The sequence below is a fragment of the Protopterus annectens genome, chromosome 9.part0 (genome assembly GCF_019279795.1).
Source record: "Protopterus annectens isolate FY-2018-M chromosome 9.part0, PAN1.0, whole genome shotgun sequence".
Lineage (NCBI taxonomy): Eukaryota > Metazoa > Chordata > Ceratodontiformes > Protopteridae > Protopterus > Protopterus annectens.
Window position 1 is genome coordinate 317,713,161 of NC_056743.1, and position 22,001 is coordinate 317,735,161.

At 41.5% G+C, this 22,001-nt stretch overlaps 1 protein-coding gene across 1 annotated transcript in view; it reads left to right on the plus strand.

Annotated features, from left to right (window-relative positions):
• ANKFY1 (ankyrin repeat and FYVE domain containing 1) overlaps nt 1-22,001 on the plus strand; it is a 1,799,901-nt gene that overhangs the window by 1,129,740 nt on the left and 648,160 nt on the right. The window contains exon 21 of the mRNA XM_044082101.1: nt 15,751-15,951. Coding sequence (XP_043938036.1) covers nt 15,751-15,951 — 201 coding nt within the window. The remainder of the gene's footprint in view (nt 1-15,750; nt 15,952-22,001) is intronic.

Consider the following 22,001-nt stretch of genomic DNA (forward strand, 5'->3'; position numbering starts at 1 on the left):
TTAAAGTCTGAATCCCTCGATGTCATTCTGCTTCCCCTTACATATTGTCCCTTGACAATACCTTTTTTCTGGTGGTAAGGGTGGGCACTATTATAAGCTAAATATGAGTTCGAGAAGGTTTCCTTCCTAAAAATTTTTGAAAAGAAGCCTTCATCGCCCTTCCCTATAGAGATATCAAGGTAGTTTAAAATGTTCTTGTCAAGCTGATAGGTGAAATCCAGAAACTCAGTTGATTCTGTAATATGTTTAAAAAATGCCAAGAATTAATTCTCTGATGCCACCCATAGGAAGCACATGTCATCCAAGTACCGCCTATAAAATTTCCAACAGTGAGTATATTCAGAATTGATAATATATTTGTCCTCCCAAGCGGACAAAATGATATTGGTATATATGGGGGCACATCTCGCCCCCATAGCTACCCCCTTGATTTGCTTAAAGAATTCGCCTTCATAATGGATATAATTATTCGTTAGGACCACCTCCATCAACGTTAAAATAAGGTAAAAATCATTATTGCTAAACTTTCCATATTTTACTAAAGCCTCTTCAAACCATTTCAAACCTTCACCATATGGTATTGAAGAAAATAAGTCAACTATATCTATCATAATAAAAGTAATATTTTTATCATAAATCTCATGTGTTAAATTCCGTAAAAAATCCCAAGAGTCTTTAACCACAGCATGCCCTTCCATGGATAAATCCTTTAGTTTAACATCTAACCATTTGGCAAAGGTGCCGTAACTGAACCCCCTGAGGCCACTATGGGTCTCAATGGCGGGTTTTCAACATTTTTGTGCACCTTAGGCCCTCCAAAGATTGTAGGAACTTTTGGTTTTTCTACATAGAGATGTTTGAAAGTCTGTAAACTGATGGAGCCTTCCAGCAATAAGTCATTTAACATCAAGTATATTTTTTTATTCCCTATATTTATTTCATTAATCTTAAATAATTAATTAATTCATATAACCAATCCTTCCCTTTATACATACATACACCTAACCTAAAAGAAAAACAACCCCATATTTTCATTTAACACAGCCCTAAAAATACTACTTCTTTGATAATTTAATTTGTTCCAAACAAGAAGGCAGATATTAGTAAGGTATTAATAGAACTAAAATTATTTTTAAGAAAGAAAAATTTCGAGCTTTTGTTCCATGGACGGAATCCTAATGGGCCTAGAACAGAGGAACTAAGTAAAAGGAGCATATATAACCCCCCCTTCACCACAACTGAAGAACTTTGAGGCCCTTATGGAAAAGAAATTAAGGATAGAACTCCCTAAGAACAAAATTATATATAATCTTACTAAAGAGGAGAACAATTTATTAAGGGATTTAAGGAGTGACTCATCAATTAGAATTATTAAGCCAGATAAAGGGGGTGGGACAGTTATTATGGATCAAATTACGTATGAAGCAAAAATGATGGATATACTCGAGAATTTGGAAAGATATGTTAGGGCATCGATTAATGAAATAAATATAGGGAATAAAAAAATATGCTTGATGTTAAATGACTTATTGCTGGAAGGCTCCATCAGTTTACAGACTTTCAAATATCTCTATGTAGAAAAAACAAAAGTTCCTACAATCTTTGGAGTGCCTAAGGTGCACAAAAATGTTGAAAACCCACCATTGAGACCCATAGTGGCCTCAGGGTGTTCAGTTACGGCACCTTTGGCCAAATGGTTAGATGTTAAACTAAAGGATTTATCCATGGAAGGGCATGGTGTGGTTAAAGACTCCTGGGATTTTTTACGGAATTTAACACATGAGATTTATGATAAAAATATTACTTTTATTACGATAGATATAGTTGACTTATTTTCTTCAATACCATATGGTGAAGGTATGAAATGGTTTGAAGAGGCTTTAGTAAAATATGGAAAGTTTAGCAATAATGATTTTTACCTTATTTTAATGTTGATGGAGGTGGTCCTAACGAATAATTATATCCATTATGAAGGCAAATTCTTTAAGCAAATCAAGGGGGTAGCTATGGGGGCGAGATGTGCCCCCATATATACCAATATCATTTTGTCCGCTTGGGAGGACAAATATATTCTCAATTCTGAATATACTTACTGTTGGAAATTTTATAGGCGGTACTTGGATGACATGTGCTTCCTATGGGTGGCATCAGAGAATGAATTTTTGGCATTTTTTAAACATATTACAGAATCAACTGAGTTTCTGGATTTCACCTATCAGCTTGACAAGAACATTTTAAACTACCTTGATATCTCTATAGGGAAGGGCGATGAAGGTTTCTTTTCAAAAATTTTTAGGAAGGAAACCTTCTCGAACTCATATTTAGTTTATAATAGTGCTCACCCTTACCACCAGAAAAAAGGTATTGTCAAGGGACAATATGTAAGGGCAAGCAGAATGACATAGAGGGATTCAGACTTTAATGAAGAGTGTATGAAGTTACGTGAAATGTTTAGTGATAGAGGATATCCCTCTAAACTGATAGAGACAGTGGAAAAAGATGTTAGAATAGGGAGGCAGGACAAATTTAAACCCATTTTGGGTGATAAATGTGGATGGAATAATGGAGAAGCAAAACTAGATAAATATGAAGGAGAAAGCAATTTTGTAGTAGATTTTTGTGGGGAAGCTGTAAAGATAAGGAAAATTTTAGAGGAAGAATGGAGTAGATTTAAAGAAATTTCAGACCTTGAAAGTATATTTGTTTTCCCCCTAAAATGTACTTATAGAAGGGGAAGAACTTAAAACCATTTTGGAGGGTAAAATGCAATTAATTTAGTTAGAAATGGAAAAGTAGGTACTTTTAAGTGTGATTTATGTCCCCAGTGCTCATTTATTTGCACTAGGAGACTATCTACATTAGTAGTAGGGACTTTTGATCCAGAGCAGACATTTCATGAATTGTGAAACCAGTGGGATAGTTTACATAGGGTTATGTGACCACTGTGATGCATTCTATGTGGGAAAATCAGAAAGGAAACTGAAAAATAGAATCTATGAGCACAATTATGAAATAAGAACAAAATGCACTACTAATGCACTTTATAGACATAAAACATGCTGCCAGGAATCAAATTTTAATTTTTTTGTTTTAGAAGTGGTGGAAAAGGATGTAAGGGGAGGTTTATGGGAAACCTCTATAGAATATAAAGAACTGTTGTGGCAATTATCCTTGGAAGCCAATAAACCCCCAGGTCTAAATGATATGGTTTCCCTTGCTCCAGTGTTAAAGATGAGAGCAGCAAAACTTTAGGTGCCTATATGATTTGTATTTGTTTTAAAAGACTTTTGTTTTTGGTATTATTTCTTTTCTTTTGTGTAGTATATATCATGTATATAAATTGTATTTCTTGCTATTCCAATTGTTTTATTTTTATATGTATTGAATTGAAGATGCCATTGTTACAATTGTAAATTATTATGGGTATTATATAAAGTTTTAATGTGGTTTTAACATGTATTTAAAATGATTAATTATAGAATATATTATCAAAGAAGTAGTATTTTTAGGGCTGTGTTAAATGAAAATATGGGGTTTTTCTTTTAGGTTAGGTGTATGTATGTATAAAGGGAAGGATTGGTTATATGAATTAATTAATTATTTAATTATTTTATTGTTTTATTGAATAATCTTAGATAGTTAACTTAATGATATATAAAGCTGGGAGTGTTGTATGATATGCATTCTGTTCATCTGAAGAAGTCATTCGAAACGAAAACGCTTGTTGGTTTTGAAAAGCGTTAATGTGCTTTTGAGTTCTTTGTTTTTGTGCATTAAAGAGTGGTACGTTCTACAAGCCTTTTACTCCGCTTTGCTCAAGCTGATTTTTGTATTTTGGATGTTTTTATGGACTCTTCCCTGAGTCCAGATTCTCTACCTCCATCCCTTTGAAAACCAGACAGGTTTTGCAGGTGCTAGACTCACATAAATACCTCTTCAAAAACCCTTATGCTGATCCAGAGGTGGTCACTCCAGGTCCCAAGGAACCAAGAGCCAGCTCTTCAAAAAACCCTTTACCTACTGTCAAAGCAGGGCCCTTGATAGGCTTGGTAAAAAGTATACACTTCAGTTGCTTTAGCCTTGAGGGTTCTTAACTGCCAGTTTCATATGGTAAAATACCAAAAAATATCCTCCCTGGAGGACAAGAATATTTCCAAGGAGTTGTTGGACCTCTCCAGCTCTCAGGTGGCTTAATACTCATTACACTCTGGTTACAGTGCTGTGGACACCTCTAGCCAAGCTGCTATATCTGGTTCTGTCATTAGAAGACATGCTTGGCTTAGGGAACAGACCCTACCAGACCATGTCAAATTCAAACTCCTAGATGTACTCCTGGGTAAGGGCTTCCTCTTTGGGTCAAAAGCCAAGGCTGTGGTCAAAAAGATAGAAGATAAAGCAAAATCTGTGCAAACTGTCAAGGACTTCCTCCAAGTTCAGCCTCCTAGGTTTAGTAGGAATTTTCCCATGAAGCACTGGGTCCTTTCCCTCTAAATCAAAAAGCGGCCAAAGGAAACCCCAGAGGGAAAGGCCTCAAAGGCAGCATCAATCACAAAGTCCCAGGCAGTGGTCCTCAGGAAATCCCCCCCAGGCAGGGGAGTTCTATGCCTCAGGGTCCTGTCAGAGAGCAACAATGACCCCCCCCCCAAGCCTCTTCAGAAAAGTTAGGAGGAAGACTAGGATAAAGTGTATCCCTGTTCAAAGAAAAGTGGCTCCTCATTACTTCAGACAAGTGGGTTCTGAAAATGATCTCAGATGGATACAGGCTCACTTTCAAAAGAGTCATTAAGATACCCAAGTTGCCCAGATATTCCACAAAATCAAAAGAGCAGAGACCCTTTCTCAGATTCATGACCTAACATTACAGGGCTCAGTGGATCCAATACCAGAATACCAGATAGGGAAAGGGGTTCTATTCCAGACTCTTCCTGGTTCCCAGAAAAGAAGGCTTTTGGTACCCTGTTTTATCTCAATCCGTCCCTACTGTTACCAAAATTCAAAATGTTAACTCTTGAAAAGCTTCTTCCTATGATAGCCCCTCAGGCCTTAGTGGTCACCTTAGCCCTAAAGAATGCTTACTTGCACATTCCTGTAGTAGAATCTTACAGCAGTTTACTTTGTTTCAGACCAGTCAGTCACTTTCAGTTCTCCGAACTGCCCTTTGTCTTGTCTACTGTTCCCAGGGTCTTCACAAATTGCTCAGCTCTTGTGATCACCTTCTGCAGATCAAAAGGGATCCAAAATTCACCCCTACCTAGATGACTGCCTTGTTCAAACCACGAGTCTGTCAAACCTCCTCAAGGATCTGACCTTTACCCAGGACCTCCTCTCCTCTGGGGTTCACCATAAATCTTCTCAAATTCAGCACAGACCCATCCACTGAGATCGTTTTCCTGGGGGCTGTTCTGGATTCATCCCTTCAAAATGCCGCCTTCCCTCCAGAAAAGGTTTCCTTCCTAAGTCAGCACTTCCAAAACATTATGCAGTGACAATGTCTTTCCGCCAAAGAATTCCTAAGAGTGTTAGGTTACACGGCATCTTGTATCCTCATGATCCCTCTGGCCTGGCTACAGATGAGGAATCTCCAGTGGTACCTCAAGAATCTGTAGTGCCAGCACTCAGTCCCTTGAGACAAAAATTCAGCTGATCACTCACCTCTGGGATGAATTTACATGGTGGACATAAATTGGAAAGAACTGATGGCAGTTCAAAAGGGCCTAGTAGCTTTCAAAGAACAGTGGAAGCCAGGGGTCCTGCTAGTCAAAACAGACAACACCACAGACATGGTACATAAACAAGGAGGCATTCTTACCCTCTTTGTCGACTGGTTATACAGGTCTGAGAGACAGCTCACTCTCTTGGGTTGCACCTCATGGCACAGTACCTCCCAGGGTCTCAGAACACTCTAGCAGATCATCTCAGCAGAAACTTGATGGATCCCCATGAGTGGCATCTACATCAGTAAGCCATTCTCAGCATAGTCTAGAAATGATGATCCCCACAGATAGACTTCTTTGCCCCCAAAGAAAATGCTCACATGAAAAAAATTCTGTTCCGAGAGCAAACTACCCACAGCCTGTAGGACAGATGCTTTCTCCTTCCTTTGGAGTCACCTTTTCTTTTGTGTATTTCCTCCTAAAAGTATGGGAAGAAGGCCCAGTGATCATTTTGATAGCCCCAGACTGGCACAGGCAGCACTTGTATCCTTTGCTAAGAAGTTTAATTAATGAAAATCCATGGTAGTTCCCTCAGAGAGTGGACCTTCTGACTCTACAGTCTCTCAAACTCTTAGCCTGGATAATTCCCCAACATACTCCTCTGAGCTTATCCTAAGCAGACAAGGTCAAAACATTCTCAAGGAGGCTAGAAGGCCTAGTACTAGGAAATCATACTCAGCCAAGTGTAAGATTCTCCATTTTGTGTCAGCAGCAAGACCTCCTTCCTAACTCAGCCAATATATCTACCATTTTAGATTACCTTGCTTCCCTGGTTTATAGAGGCCTATCCTTTTCTTCCATCAAAATTTACACCTCTGCCATTTCAGCCCACATCCCTATTCTTCCTCCTATCTTTTCTCACCCCCTGATGAAACCGTTCCTTAGGGGAGTGAGTCGCATTAGACCTCCCAGGAGACAACCCACACCACCATGGGACCTCAATTTTGTTCTGGAAAAATTGACACTACCCCCCTTTGAACCATCAGCTTCTGCTGCATTAAAATTCTTAACTTGGAAGGCAGCCATTTTACTGGCTATCAACTCGGCTAAGAGGGTCTCTGTGCTGCAAGCTGTTATGACAGTTGAACCTTTTCTAATATTCTTCCCAGACAAAGTATCACTCAGGAGTAATCCATCCTTTATACCTAGGGTGGTCACAGACATATCTTTGAATCAAGCTATACCCTTCCCCAAGCCACCAAACCAGGGGGAGACAGCTGAGCCACTATCTTAACATAACTAAATCTTTCAGAAAGTCATACCAACTCTGTTTCCTTTGCCATTGCTGCTGAAGGGAAAACAGTTTCCAAACAGATGATCTCAAAGTGGATCTCTCATTGTATTTCCTTTTGTTACAGCCGTCATGGTAAAAAGCCACCCAAGATTGTCAAGACTCACTCTACTAGGGCCACTGCTACCTCTGCTGCCTTCCTGAAAGGAGTATCTGCCAGAGACATTTTGGAAGCTGCTACCTGGTCATCCGTGCATACCTTTACCCAACACTGCCACTTTACCAGTCTTTTCCAAGTCTAGAGCAGGATTTGCCACTGCCATCCTGCAGGGCATCTTTTCTTCTCCATAGTCTTCCTTACAACCTCATCTCAGCTTTGGGAATCATCCCGCAAGTCAGAATTGCAACAGTGAAATATGAATAATATAGTACAGTTGTGTACACTTACCCTAAATGTAGATGTTTGAGTATATTCACTGTTGCAGTCTTCTTTCCATCCCTCCTTCACCCTTTGCATACAGTAGTAATCTACATCTATCTTCTTCACTAACCAGAGGACCCTCTAGGTGTTACCCCTGCAGGGCCCTTTTTTTTTTTTTTTTTTTTACCTGTGATTCTTGCTTAGGATTCATCCTGGAGGCTCCTTTCTTCTATGGGGCAAGAAAAAAACTGATGTCATGGTGTCAGCTGGCTCCCTTTATACCCAAGCATACTGATATCGGGATAGGACATCCACCAGCCTTAAGGGGAGGGAGATTTTTATTCTGGTAGTTGGGCCAGCCAAGGGCTTCCACAGCAGGAAATCCCACAAATTAGGACTGCAACAGTGAATACACTTGGACATCTACATTTATGGTAAGTGTGCACAGCTGTATTTTCTCTTTAGGGCCTCAACTTGACATACTTATTCACCACTTCTGTGCTAGGTCAACAATAAAACAATTAAATATAGGGCTGAATCCATCAACAGCAAAGGTTCAGGGGTGTATACAAGGCTAACGACCACTAGGAACTTGTAAGCCTAGCCATGTAACCCAAATGCGACCAACAAATTTGATTTGTATAGGGGGTGATTTACCGACTGCCTGTGTCCATCAGAGACATAGGCATCAGACCAGGGGTGAATTTCTGATTACCCATCCGCTAGTCTAAGTTGCTCTTAAATAAGGCATAAGGAGAAACTTTACTTCACATGGATGAAGATCCTGTTCTAGAATGGGAATTCTCTGCGAAACCTATCTCTCTCTCTAACATGTCCTGTTTATGTTGCAAGCAAACTTTTGTTTTTTTTAATCTAGTAGTTCTGATGCTTTTTTTTTGTTTGTTTTGTTTTTATTTGTTTTTTTTTTTTTTGCAATTGTGCAAAACGTTCATCAAAACAGGGTCTAGGGGATGCCTTATCTACCAGACAAAGATCACCTTTCAAAAGTCTGTATGATATAGAGTAAAGAGCCAGGACTTTGAAGCGGTCAACATAGGACATTGTGTTTACTCCCTGTATGAACCTTTGTCCACGTTTCAGTTGCTGCATGTCTGGTCAAGTGCATACCAAAGGGGACTTTGTACTATTATGATGGATCTGATGAGGGCCAAGTACATTGGTATGATGACCACTATAGACATAGATGACGGCCCCTTGAGCAACGCAGAAGTAATTTCTTACTACCTTGGACACATATTGGTCAAAGGATTGGTTACTGTCTACTCGAGTTCCCAAATCCCTGACTAGTGAATCAACGTTTGAGTGTGTTTTATTGATGATGTAGTTGCCCAGGGTGTCCGACTTCCCAAAAGGTACTATAATGCATTTCTTGATATTGGGTTTTAAGCCATGGCTTTGGCACCAAGCATTTGTGTTGGACCTTCCTGAAGGGTGTTCTCATCTTGGGGGGATTCACTGACTGTTCCTAGTTTGCAATCATTTGTGAACTTGGGTAGACAGAGGCCTTTGACATTGACTTTGACATTTGAGAAGTAGATGCCATAGAGAGGTGGGCCTAGCACAGATCCCTGGGGGAATTCACTGATGATCAGCCTCTTTGTGGAGGTGACCTCACAGATTCTAACCTCCTGGGTTTTATCAGTGAGCTAGCTGTCTGTCCAGCATGTTGTAAAAGGGTTTTATACCTAGTTCCGTAAGTTTGTTGATAATGCTTAAGTGAGGTATTGTATCAAATACTTGAGCCAGTTCTCATAGTAGGCAGTATGCACCATTTTCCCCTCATCCATTGCCTTAGTTACCTTTTCAAAGAAGTCCACCAGATTCAGTAAGTGTGACCTTTCTTTGACAAAGCCAGATTGGGATGGTTTCATTGTCTGGATGTCTTCTATGTCCTTTTTGATAATTTCCATGATAAAGCTTTCCATGGCTTTGCAAATAAGACTAGTCAGATTAATCGGTATGGAGTTTCCCAGATCTGTTGAAGGTCCTCCCTTATGAAGAGAAATGACTGTTGCAGACCTCCATTTATTTGGCTCTAAGCCTGTTTTTAGACTGTGGTTAAGTAATGACTCCAGGGGTCTTGATAAGTCCTACTTTAGACTGTTCAGGAGGCACCCTGAGATGTTATTGGACTTGTGTTCTTGGCTTTAGCAAGCACAGCCACTACATGATTCCTAGCTCTAGTTAGAGGGGTTATGTTTGTGGATGTTTTCTGGGGGATGGTTGGAAATTAATTTGTCTGCTAACAGGCATGCTTATATTGCCAGGCTGTGTGAATGTGGTACCATTAACCACTAGTTCAGCACGTTGCTGTGTGCTGCGTTTGAGGTTTCTGATATAGCTGAAGACCTTGTGGTTATCTTTCACTTGGGAGGCTATTTTAACCTCAAAGTTGGCTTTGCTTCAAATACTTAGCCCTTTTACTTGCCTGTTTAGTTTTACGAGAGAGTTTTTTATTTTTATGTGAATTACCCTTCCTGATTTTTGCCATATTTTTTCCCATTTGTTGTGTATCCTGTGTAATTTGGGATGCCACCAGGGCGGTTGGTTTCTTAGGTTAGTCCTGCAGTTACTTCTGGTAGGGTCAGTAGCTTCTATGCAGCCATTGACATGGTTGTACAGATTTTCTTGGAACAATTTATCATAAGCTACTGTGTTCTCGGGGTTTGGCAGGGCACTGAATTTTGACACTCACTCACTTAATAAAAGGTAATTTGCCTTGGAGTATTTCCTAACTGTTACTAGTTTTAATGGGATTATGGAGTTGATTTTGAAGGTGGCAGCTTTATGGTGAGACCTTATTAGGGAGGACGAGACATTGTGGGGGTGCAGCATTCTCCCATATTTGTTAGCATGATGTCCAGTATATTGGATCCTTTAGTGGATATAGTCACTGTTTGGTCAAGTTTGCTTATATTTATGAAGTCCAGAAATCTCTGTAACTGTAGATTTGAGGCCTTGTAGGATTCCCAGTCTATTGAGGAGTTGGTTGGTAAGTGTCTTTAGTAGATCCAAGTATGCATTGTGAGCTTTTTGGGACAATATATGGTTACCTATAGCTAGCTAGGATATGGAATGGTATTTTACCTGTGGTAATCTGCATGTGGAGGAACTCTGGCATGTCATCCTGTTTGACCACCCTAGAGATCTGTTTGTTATTGATGTATATTGAGGCACATTCACCTTTAGCCCTTGTCTTACTAGCTGGTGTCTAAAAATGTGGTAGGCACTGAATCCTCGCACTGCCAGAGTTACTGTCTGCCACTCTAACCCATGTGTGGGTAACTGCACAAATATGTATATATACGTGTGTGTGTGTGTGTGTGTGTATTCTCAAGTGTGAGGTGGGCTTGGAGGGAGTGTAGTTTCTTATTTAGGCTCCTAGCATTGAGCAGTAAGACCTTGAGGCTCAGTTGAGTTGATTTTGCTATGTTGGTAGGTTTGTCAATTTGGCATTGCCTAAAAAAAGACACTGGTGTTAGATACAGTATTAGCCAGTATTCAAAAGCCTAGAGAGGACAGGTGCAGACCATCCTTGGCAAAGAAACCTAGTCAGTTAACCATAGCCTCCCAAGCTGACAAATACTGGATCCCCTTAGAATGACACCAGAAAGTAAGCCAGCTGTTGAAATCAAGTCATTTTTATGCTCATCTTGTGGCTTCATCCTTGGTGATGTTAATATGCTGCTGAATTCTAGGCTTGTACTAGCCTGAGATACATAGTCTGAAGGCTCCATAATGTGTGTCTGTATAAAGTATAGGGAGGTACATAAGGTCATTTACACCTGCTTGGACTACGATGGAGTCATATTGGTACCGCTGGCATAATGACGTGGGTGCATGCATGATTTGGCAGATTCAGGCTCCAAATAAGCAAGTAACACTTATTCTGTTCAGCCTACTTAGAGGGGCATCAGTATATTTTACAAGGGAATCCCTTATGACAAGAGTCCTTGGAAGTGTGTTTGCTTACCTTAGGGGCTTAGTTTGTGGGGCTCCACTGAGAGTAACAGTATGTGTGGTGTGTGTTTTTTCTGAGTACATTTGGGCTTGCGGCATTGCTTTGAGAATAGGCAGTCTAGGTGACCTTTGTTGTCAACGTGACTCTGTCCTGTGGTAAAACATCATTTGAGGAGGCATTTAGATTCATGTAGGGCAAGGCCTTTGCATGTTATGGTGTCCTGTAGTTTCCAGGCCATCATCTCAAAAAGTGAAAAGACAAACACTCTGAGGTGAAAGACTTGCAGGAGGATGATGACCTCTCTGACTCCACACCTTATCTAGATATCACCAATTCAGGTGACATAACTTTGCCACTTCCTGGTCTGACACTTGTTAGGCCCAAGCCCTATAGTGCATCCCCTTTGGAGGCAGCGATGACTTAAGCCCAGCCCTCATATGCTGATACCAGATAGGTTGTTTTGGTCCAAGGCTGCTAAGCAGGCCATGGCTTCCAATACCAGGGTTCTGGTCACTGAGAGTGAGGGCTGTAATAGTCAAGAGGAATTACCTGGGAACCAGATCAAGGTTGTGGCCAGTCGCTGGCAATCTAAGACCTTATTTGCTCTAAACCTAAAAGGAAGGCAAGTTTGCCCGAAAAACAGTTGCTCGAGCCCCATGCCTCTTCTGAGGTCTCACCATAGGATCTAGTTGTGCTGGCACACGACTTCATGGACTGCAAGAAATCTAGGCAGCCCAACCTGTAAACAGAACCTATACTAGGAATCTCCCCTGGAAAAGAAAGTGACACTTCATTTATTCATTAGAGTCAGAGTATGAAGACAAACGTACCCGTGTAGAACATCTTCCCCTTCAGCAGTATGTAGACTCTGGCTCGGAAGACACCCTGTCCTCAGCTTTCCCCACAGAGGATTTATCTTTTGGGTATTCCCTTCATAGAATAAATAAACCCTTCATTTGGGATTTAAGGTATTCTTCCAGAACTAAGGTAACTATAAAAAGCATCTCTGTTCCTATACCCCTCTCTATACCGCTACACCATAAAGTCTTGGGTAATATGTTTACTTACATATATTTGCAGCCTAATTCTCTTCCCCCCTTCCCCACTAGAAATCCTGGTCAGTTTTGTAGGGTGCTTCAGTTCATTAGTAATCTTTATAAGAATCCAGTGGCAGATCCAGCTGTGATGTCTACAGGCTCCCCCAAGGGATCATTTGGCTAGGCATCCAAGAATCCAATGGCAAATTATAGGGAGAATAGACCCCTAGACTGTTTTGGCAAGAAAAACATGCGCATCCGCCACCTGGTAATGAGAGCTCTGAATTGCCGCTTCCATATGCTCAGATACCTCGTCAGTGCAGGAGCAAATAGAAACTAAAGTGGGGGGATACAAGATAAGAGTCTCCAGAAGAACATCCAGGAATTGTGCAATAAAGACCTCCAGGTGTCCAGATAGTCACTAAATATTGCCTGTGATGCATTGAATGCACTGTGCAGTGCAGCGCAGCTGCCATGGGGTCTGTAATGAGCCATACCTGGCTCTGGACTCAACCTCTGTCAAAACATATTAAAGTAGAGCTTCATCACTGTACAAGGAGCATCTATTTGGACCCCCCAGCAGAGAAACTGAGAGACTGAACACAAAAGGAAAATATATGAAGTCCGTTAGAATTCTACCCCGATCCTACTTCTAGGTACAGCAAGAACTATTTCAGTAACTCCTGGCCTTTTTCCTCTAAATAAGAAAAAGCTAAACCTGCTAGGGGATAAAAGGCTCAGCTGTTAAAGAAGGTGGTAAGTGGACCAAAACTCAAGACCTGGTGGGGGTGTCTAATGGCCCAGTCCCAACCAGAGAGTAGCTGTGACTGCACTAAGCACTCCCACCACCCAAAAAAAAATACCATCCCCATTCCCCCTTCCTTCCTGAGAGTAAGACTCCTCCTTCAAACATTGGGAACAGATAACCCAAGACAAATGGTTATGATCAAAAAGGGGTACTCCCTTTAGTTTTGGAAAATCCCCCCCCTTTTTTTTTTGTATTCCCACCCCTCTAAAACAGTAGATGGGACTGATTCCACTTCTCTTAGAGGATCTGTTGTGTCAAGGCTGTATCCAGACAGTCCCTCCAGAAGAGGCAGGTAGGCACAGAATTCTACTCGACTCTTTTGCTAGTCCCCAGAGATAAAGAAACCTGGAGACCCATTCTAGACCATTTAAGACTCCATAAATTCCTTGTAGTAGTAAAATTCAGAATGTTGACACCATGTGGCTGAATGAATTCTCTGGTTTTAAAGGCCACCTCCCTTTGTATTCCTATTTTGCAGGAACACAGGAGATTCCTACTTCTTGAGGTGGGGAGATTGCACTGCTGATTTTATGCCTTACCATTTGGCTTGTCTACTGCACCCAGTTTACCAAATGTGTGGCACTGGTCATTGCCTTTTGTAGATGGTCCTGGGATACACAGCTTCTTGCATCCTATTGGTGCCATTGGTAAAATTGCACATGAAGCAACTACAGAGGTTCCTGATAAATTGCTGGTCCCAACATCAGCAATCCCTGTCATACTTTGCCTGAAAAAAGAAATGTGTTGGAGGAGAGTGTCAAAGCCATCCCAGGAACCCCTTTCCAACTGCCAGAAACTGTCCAAACCCTAACCACAGACTGCTTGGACCTGGCCTAGGGAAGTGTACTTGGACAGCCCAGGATCCAAGAGAGCTGTGACAAGCATCTTGTAACATGGAGAATCAATATAGAGGAGATGATGGCAGTTATTTTGGCATTAAGAGCATTCCAAAAAAGACTAGTTCCAGGAGTAATAAAGATACTAACAGATAACACAACAGTGATGAGGTAGATAAACAAACAGGGACAATTTCATACCATCTGTACAGATTAGCAATAGAACTGTAGATGTTGGCTCAAAAATTAGGACTCACTCACATAGCTTCATGCATACTGGGTCAAGACAGCTTGCTAGCTGACAGTCTGAGCAGATCACTCCTAGATCCCATCTGAGGTGTTTTGAAAGGGGAAGTTTTCCTAGACCTGAGACACAAATGGGGTGTGCCAGAAACTGACCTTTTTGTTTCTCCAGAAAATGCGCAAATCAGAAAGTTCTATTCAGCAGCTCCCCAGAGAGGGGAGTGGAAAACAGATGCATTCTCCTTAACTGGACAGACCTATTTTGATTTCCTCCAGTATTGCTAATCCCTAGGGTATTACAGAAAATGAGAGTAGACAGACCACTTGTGATACTGATGGTTCCTTAACAGCCCAAACAGCACTGGTTCTCCCTCCTTCTTAACGCTCTGCAAATGGAGAATCTTGACACTTCATGTTATCCATCTCAACTCGAAAATGCTCAAATTGAAAGCTTGGATGATTGGTTACCGATTCTTTCCAAACAGTCTTTTTCAGATTGAGTGCTTTCTATTCTAAAAGAAGCCAGAAAACCGAGCACCGAGAAATCATATATGGCTAAATGGAACATGTACTAGAATACTTCTCCCCTCCTTTACAAAGAACAGCTGTCATATTCTAGTCAAAGTGCATGCTTCAGCTATATCTGCCTGCCTTTCAATGTCCCCTGTGGCATATGCTCACCCCCCATATTGAAACAATTCTTAAGTGGAGTCGGCATTTTAGACGTGATCCTGAACTCTCCTGTAACCTAAACTGTGTGCCAGAAAAACGCTGCTTTCCTTTGAGCCAGTGGGCTGGACATCCCTCAGATCTCTTACATGGAGACTGTGCTTAGACTGGCACTTCTGCCAGGCTTATCTCTGCCCTCATGTGCAAAGATCTCTTAATTTTGCACAGGGCAGAGTTACCTTGAGAATTAATCCCTCCTTCTTGCCCCAAGGTGGAGTCAGAGGTCTCTTTAAATTAAGCTATTCATCTCCTTTTGTTTTTTTCATAATCTATAGAATAAGGGAGAGAGAGAATATTTCACTCTTTAAATGTACACAGGCAAACTTAAATTTCCTTCGCAGTGAAGGAAAGTCCCAGACAGTTTTCACCATGGTAAACAGATCCCCTAACAGAGTCTGAGTCTACTCAACAAAAGCAACAACCACCACAGCATTTTTGAAATGGGTCCTACACAGACCATCCTAGAAGCAGTCACTTGGTCCTCTGTACATTCCTTCACCAAATACTAACATCTTGTTGTCATATCCAGAGCTAGTGTCAGGTTATCCTCTGCCATTCTGTATGTAGAGAAGTTGTGTGGGTGTATTGTTACACAATTGTCTCTGTTTTTTTTATTTAACACGCCTGCTTTTAAGCAGTGCGATGCTACATGACGATGATGTTCCTGAGTAACTGTTTTGGTTGTCTCTGTTTTTTCATGCATTGCTAACGTGGTAACTTTCTATGGGGAACACCATTTGTGTTTTTAGGATGCTGAAGGGAGGACACCAATCCACATTGCCATCAGCAATCAACATCCAGTTATAATCCAGTTATTGATTTCACACCCTGACATACGGTTGAATGTACGAGATAGGCAGGGAATGACCCCATTTGCATGTGCAATGACTTACAAGAACAACAAAGCAGCTGAAACTATCCTGAAACGGGAACCAGGAGCAGCTGAACAGGTACAGAGAAGTTCTAGTTTTTAAACCTTGACTTTGTCACAAACTACCTGTTATTAGTGTTTGCATTTTTAATCCGATACTACTGCATCTAGTTATCTAGCCTACCGAAAGGGACATTTTCTTAGAGAACGCCAACGTAACTTTATTATTCGATTGTCAGTATTTGTAAAATGTGCAGAATATTTAGCTTTATCTCCTAGAAAGATCATTGTTTTGTTTGTTTTCCCCAGATGTGCTTACTGGCTTTTTTATCCCTGAAGCAACATACATCTGTAATAGCTTTTCACATTTTGTTTTTTGGTGGAGAATATGATGGTGTTGTGTGCCAGACCTTTAAATTCACTTATTTCTCAAGTTTACAGTTGTGAAAGTGTTGCAGAAAAATTAAAAACTCAGTTTAAAGTAATTTTATAACACCTCCTGGTGATCATCATAGGGTTTCACTGTTGCTGTAGTACTTACGAAGTATGAGATGTGAGCTACAGGTGAAAACCAATATAAATGGCCCATCTCCCTGAACTTTGGATGTCCCTTTTAGCTGGCTGGTCCCCTCCTTTACAGCATACTGTAAGCTGGTTTTGATCTTCAGGTCTGTGTCAGCTTTCAACTCTGTTGTCTTAAGGGCTTTTTTGTTATGATGCCAACAAGAGGACGAGCTTGCGTCTGTCAAGTTTATTTATTTATGATTTAATAATCAGGTATGTGGGCTGGTTTGTTGAAGCTTTTCAGCCACAACCCAGGTGCAAATTGTACTGTGTAGTCTGTTTACAGTAAATGGTGCAAGTTTAACACAGTTTAAAAGCTGTACAGTTATACAGTCTGAAACACAAACGACATACTGTTGTACAGTCTGAAACACAAGTAGATATTTTAAGTAGCATAATTTGATGTACAAGGTAATGGATGTCTAACGCATTCAGAATGTAAGTTGGTTAATGTTATAAAAAGAATTGTAGATTTGTTTCAGAATGCATGTCTGGAGCCTGACTCCCTTCTCCCTACTCCCTGTAAGCGTTGACAAATTCTGTAGGGACTAGAATTCACACAGTAACCCCTGCCGAAATCCATTAGCTGATAAAGATGTGGTGTCCGTGGATCCTAGCAAGGGAAGAGCTTCTGATGTTCTTCGTGTTGATCACTGTTGCAGAAGTCTTGACTGTTATGGGTTATATCCTGCCAAGGATATAATAGCAGGCCAGTTTCCAAAGCTTCAGAACACCTTCCACTTGCCCAAACTGTCAAGCAGCTCAAGCTGAGCTGGCTAAAAGACAAGTTTGGGTGCGAAGCCCTTCGGAACTTTCCTGCCGCCAAAGGGTGCGGTCCTCTGAGACTTTCAAGGATCGATGGTTCGCTTCTGTATTCTTTTTTATGGGCAAATAAGTTCCCTTTGTGGAAAAAGTCTTTCATCTTATATTTACTGATGTATTATTAGCTTCTTCTTCATGAAAGATATTTTAAACCTAGGAGTGTTTTGTGTTATGGACTATTTCAGGACTGTAATGTGCTTGTAAACAGAGCTCTCCTTTTTCTGTCAGTTTAAAAGTATTGTAAACTTACTGAAACCGTTTTCTCTGGAGAAATTGTGTTTATTTTTCTGTTGTGTAACTGCTATAGTGTTTGAAAGTGCTTTTACAGTGTTTTTTCTGACCAAAAAAGTAACTTTTGTGGACTGGTAGTTTTACAGGCATTGCTGCTTGTCTTCCCTGTTCCATGGTCTGTCCATCTTCCAATCACAAAAAAAAAAAAAAAGTTAAGCAAACAGCCTTTGCCACCAGAGCAGGCTAGCAATTTGCCTCATACACAGGTGGCTGACACTGCTGTGTGGCTATTTGTTCTACCTCAAACCCCCCGATCCCTGTGGTGTAGCATCTACAGCCTCTGTGGACTGGGGGCTAGCCATGTCCTCTGTGGCCGAGTCATCTCAGTGGGCAAGGGAGAGTCACTGTTGTAATTTCTGGGAGAAGGAAGGTTTCCCTGTTGTCAGAATGTGTCCATCCATGGAGAAGCAGCGGCTGCCATTCGTAACATAGCTAGCCCCATTTTTCCTGTTTAAAAAAAAAAAAAAAAAGCATGCATCTACTCTTCCTCAAATTCCTTTGGATAAGAGTAATTTACTAGTACTGGTTCAGGGTTTAATTCAGGCTATTGATCCTTCATGTAGAGTAGCTTCTGGTAAAAGAGAGGGATGCCATTTTTCCTGAAGAAATTCAAGATTCGGAATCTGAATAGGAAGATGGCAGGGACAGATTTAGGGTTTTGTCTTCAGATTTCTGATTCAGGCTTAGATGAGAACTTAGTTTCTGATTCTCCCTGTAGGGATTTCTCTTTCTTTGAGATTATTGCTAGAACATCCATGTGTTTTCACTGGGAGAATGCTGAAGTTTCTCAGTCCCTCACAAAATGCTATGAGTTGTTGCCGAAAATATCCCAGAACCTAGACCCATTTCTACTGTTCTTTAGAGGATGTGTATTTTACTGCCTGCAGTTTTCCTGATAGCCAGACAGCTGTTCCTAAAAAGGCAGACAGGATGTATAAAGATGTCTTGACTGAAATCACTGTTGAAGTATTCTTAACATGAGTTTTCATCTGCTGGTGTCTGGCCAAGGTACCAAAGCTTTACCTTACCAAGGACATACATCCATGTGATCTCGACTCGTATGTATATGGGTATATATGCGGATGTATGCAAAAGTACCCCAGACTATCTCATTTACAAGCCCAAATGCAGATCGTGCATCCATCGGACTGATCTACATTGTGTCATTGGTACCGTTCTTTATCACATTTCAGATGTGCCCCATTTGGGAACCTTTCTTTTTCATGTATTTTGATTCTATAGATTACTTTTGTTAAGTTAGCTAGGAGAGGTAAGTGCAAGTGCAGTAGGATAGGTCCTGTACAAGGACTTGCACACAGTGTCTTTTATGTGTAGATACAGAACATAACTATAAAATGTGCTCCATTTGCCAGTCGTTTGTTCCTAAAACCTTTAGGTTGAGGCTTTCCTCCCTGAGCATGTCGTTGAAACTCAGCGTCTAAAACGTCTGGCCCTGCATCTAACATCACCTTTCCACCTAAGAAACTTAAAAGACCCCAAGATGAGACTCAACCTTGCATCTATGACTCAGATGCACCCGCTGAGGTACAGAACCTGCAATCTGTCATACACCCTCTCAGCTGCCCACTGCTAAGACCCTGTCAGAGGCCTGTATGGCTCTTGAGGCCTTGCAGGGAGAAGACTCCTTGGATGAACCACATTTCATTGTTTCAGAGGGTCCAAATGGAGTGTCTCAAATCCTTGACGGGGAAGAGGTTCCCAGTACTCTGATCGAAGTGCATCAATGTTCCCAACCTCCAAAACTAGTTCAGGTGGGCGTCACACCTTAAAAGAAAAGCAGAATCCTAGGCGTGTGACCTCCCCTACTATTTCCAAAGAAAAATGGATGAACTTCTCCCAGAGCTTATTTAAGGCAGTCATGGCCCTGAAACCTCCTTCCTTTGTCACAACTGCCACAAGCCACACCACAAAGACACATTCAGGATTCCGATTTCTCTGAAGAAGAACAGGATGTGAATTCTGATCACTCCCTGGATTGTTCCTCACAGATGCATTCTGCTGAACAGCCTTGCCTTCTTCTGACAAAGGGGATGACTTCTCCCCCAACACCCCTACTGAGAAGGCCTCCTTTGGGGAAACTGTCCAGAAAATGAGGTATTTTGAATGGCAATCTAAGCAAATCTAGGATGTTCAAATCAGGTACAACAGCTACTGAAAATGGGTACTCCAGCCCCCTCTCCAGTCCCTCCACTGCTAGATGCATGTCAGGATGTCTTTCAGTCCACATTTTCAACTCCCGATTCTCAACCTCCAGCACCTAAAAGAAAAGACAGATTCTACGAGATACCTGATGAGTTAAAATACCTCTGTAAGAGTCCTGTGGCTGACTCGGCTGTTGTCTCCCTATCCTCGGACAAGCCTTTTAAAGTTCTCCCCATTGCTAACATCCTCCCCACTGACAAGGTTAGTAGGGCTATGGATAGTTGGGATAAGAATGCACCTCTGCCACCCTTCCATTCAGAGCTATCAACTACTAGACATCACTTAATGTTTGCTATTTGTCCTTCAGTCTCAAGTCATGTCAGATGCATGTTCTGCAGATCCTCAGCATCATATGCAGATCTTAATGTCTCAGGCTACTCAAATTGCTAAGCATAGCATCAAATACAGTTAAGATGCTGTGAGTGCATCTTCCATGGCTACAGCCACAGGTTCAGTTATTAGACATTATACATGGTTGTGCAGCCAACCCATCCCCAAGGACTTCAAATCAAAAATCCATAGATTCTCCACTAGACAAAGGCCTCCTGTTTGGTCCAGAAGCCGTTAAACTCTTCAGAGCTTTACAGGAGCACAGTAAATCCTCGATGGACTGCAAGCAAATTGTATTTTCTGCAGTCCCTAGATACTACAGGAACTGCCCAGGTAAGTCCACTTCATTTGTTGAGGGCCCCTTGACCCACACAGAATCAGAGAGAAACACTTAAAAAGAGATTCTTAGACCAACCACATATGGAAACTCCTTCAGGGAGGCCTCCCTTCAGAGGCAAAATCCTAGAGTACCTTTCCAACTGCACCTCTCCCCTCATCAGTCCCTCTCCCTCTCCTTCAAAAAGACTTTATATGTCCCTTCCTTTCTGAGAAGTGGTAACCACAGACAAATGGGTCCTGACTGACATCAAAGAAGGCCGTGCTATGTCATGGTAAAACATTCACTGTCTAAAGGGCTTGCCTCTTCTACTGCAAAACCAGCTCCTTTGTTAGTCGTGTCATTCAGGACTTCATAGATCAAGACATCATAGTAGTACCATCCTCCTTTGTAGGAAAAGGGTTCTCTTCCAGAATCTTTGTGGTGGCTAGGAAGGAAGGACAATGGAAACCCATTCTGTATTTCTCTTTTTTGAGCACCTTTCTAAAGTTACCCACTTCTAAGATGCTCTCTGTTCATACCCTTTTGCCTTCCATTCTTCATTAAGCTCTCCTGACATTGCTAGACCCGAATGATGCCTACTTCCACTTCCTATTCAACCTTCTTGCAGGAAATTTCTTAAATTTGTACCTGGCTCATCACAGTTTCAGTTTACTGATTTGCCATTTGGTCTTTCTGTGGCACCAAGAGTTTTCCAAAAAGTGCCTAGCTCCAGTGGTGGCCTTCTGTTGCACACAGGGATTTCAGATTTTCACTTATCTGGGCAACCTACTGATTCAAGCTCTCTCCATAGACTCCCTTCTCAAATATGTACATTTCACAGTACATCTCCTATCCATCCTAGGGTTCACAGTCAACTTATAAAATGTTCGATCTCACATCCACTCAGGACCTGTTTTTTTATGGGTTGTAGACTAGACTCTTGCAGAATGCTTGCCTTCCTTTCTCAGGAGAGAATTCTGTCTAGCTACCTTTTTCGAAAACCTCTACTCAGCAAGGAAAAGACTCAGGGCCTTGGGTTTAATGCCATTCCAGTGGTCCCTTTGGCCAGACTACATATATGGAAGCTTCAGTGGTACCTGATATCTGTGTGATCTCAACATTCAGTCCATTGGAAAGCCTAATCCCCGTATTACCATGCCTCAAAAAAGAGCTACTGTAGTGGAAGAAACAGGTCATGCTCAACCTGGGCTTTCCTTTCATTCCAGACCCACCTTGCCAAGTTCTTCACACACATGCTTCAGACAGAGCATATGTTGGGGGGGGGGGGCTTGGACAGGATCACAGAGAGTGCAGGGGAAATTGCCTTCCCTATCCTGAAAGAACACTTCAACCTGAAATAAATGACACCCCTTCTGCAAGCATTGCAGATAGTCTCCCATCAGTGAAACCCAGGCTCACTACTGGTGTACACCAATAATGCAATGTTTATGTGGTATTTGAACTAACAGTGAGGCACAAGATCTAGCCCCACTGTGCAGGCTAGCACAGGATGAATGGCTCCTGGTGACACAGATATTTATTACTCTAACAACTGCATACATTCTCTTACAGGATAATGT